Here is a 1,401-nt window from a genome sequence, read left to right on the forward strand (position 1 = left end):
GCAGGTCGAGGCTGCGGTGGCCGGGAGCGGCCACTGCACTCCAGTCTGGGCGACCGAGTTCTGAGACTCCGACTCAAAAAAAGAAGTATCCACTCGGATGGAACCTGTGGCCCTAGAGGGGTCTGGAGCCCCGAAAGACCTTCCCCTCTAACTTTTCCAGCGACTTTCCAGCGCTTTGGGTCACCCGGCTCCGCGGGGAAGCTGCTGTGTGAGGTGACACCGGCGTCAGGCCAGGAGCAGTTTGTGTGGAGCCCCTTGGACGATCCGGCCCAGAGGAGAGCCCCAGGACCCTGGCTGGAGGTGCAGGAGGCCGGGCTCCTTTCTCAGCCCTGGCAGTGCCAGCTGTATGAGGGGGCGAGGCTTCTCGGAGCAGCGGTCTACAGCATGGACTTGTCCAGCCCAGGTCTGAGGCCCCCAGATCCACGGCCCCAGCACTGGAGCAGTCATCTTGACCCCTCCTTCCAGAGCAGTCCCTGCCACCCCCATCCCAGCGCTTTACTGTCCAGTCAGGGACCTGACCTTGAGTCTTGTCTAGGACTGACCCACTTCTGCCATAAGTGGCTCAATGACCCTGGGCATGTGCCTTGGACTGTCTGGAGCTCACTGCATCCACAGAGTGTGAGGGAGGGACAAGCTGTTGTTTCCAGCCCTGGCTTAGGCCCCTCCTGTCGTTTCTCCACAGGTGCCAGGCGCTCTGGGCAAGCTCCAGGTGCCCTCCAAGCAGGCCACCTCTCACTCTTCCTCACCCTCGGTGCCCTCTCTCTGCTCCTCTTGGTGACCGCGGCCTTTGGCTTTCACCTTTGGCGAAGACGGGTGAGCCAGGGACATGCCCCCCCGCGGTCCTCCTCCCCTCCATCCCGTGTCGGGAGGATGACCAAGGGGACCCTGCTTGCTTTCGGAGCCCCCTCTTCGCAAGCCGCTCACTCCAGCGTGCCTGGAGGTGGGACCCCAGGGGCGAGAGACGGTGGGGACCAGATGGGGGTGCTGAGAATATGGATGCCCTGCCTCCGTCCTATTCCCTTTGCCCTCATCCTTCTCTCCCCGCCCTCCATGTCTCCCCAAGTGGCAGCCAAGAAGATTTTCTGCCTTGGAGGACGGGATTCACCCTCCTCAGGTGCTGAGCAAGAGGGAGGAGCTGGAGCCGGATGCGGAACCGGGGCTGGAGCCGGAGCGGGAGCGGGAGCCGGAGCCGGAGCCGGAGCCGGAGCTCGAGCCCGAGCCCGAGTCGCTCTGACCCGGCGCGAGGGCGGCCAGCAGATCTCTGCAGCTCGGTCCAAATAAAGTCCCCGTCAGCAGCAAGCCCGAGTCTGCCCCTTCTTGTCCGGCGAGGGCTCCAGCCCGCCCCAGCCTCCAGGGGCCTCGTCTCCCTCCCAGCCTCTAACCCACCTTCCCCGGCCAGCC

At 64.6% G+C, this 1,401-nt stretch overlaps 1 protein-coding gene across 1 annotated transcript in view; it reads left to right on the forward strand.

The window, feature by feature from the left end:
* The window catches only part of LAG3 (lymphocyte activating 3), a 5,742-nt gene extending 4,456 nt beyond the window's left edge, over positions 1 to 1,286 (forward strand). Inside the window, exons 5-7 of the mRNA XM_008063577.1 lie at positions 161 to 403; positions 683 to 813; positions 1,064 to 1,286. Of these exons, the coding sequence (XP_008061768.1) occupies positions 161 to 403; positions 683 to 813; positions 1,064 to 1,234 (545 nt within the window). The 3' untranslated portion in view covers positions 1,235 to 1,286. The remainder of the gene's footprint in view (positions 1 to 160; positions 404 to 682; positions 814 to 1,063) is intronic.
* Positions 1,287 to 1,401: the final 115 nt, after the last annotated feature.

The sequence above is a fragment of the Carlito syrichta genome, unplaced genomic scaffold (genome assembly GCF_000164805.1).
Source record: "Carlito syrichta isolate Samal-C Ts95f unplaced genomic scaffold, Tarsius_syrichta-2.0.1 Scaffold306947, whole genome shotgun sequence".
Lineage (NCBI taxonomy): Eukaryota > Metazoa > Chordata > Mammalia > Primates > Tarsiidae > Carlito > Carlito syrichta.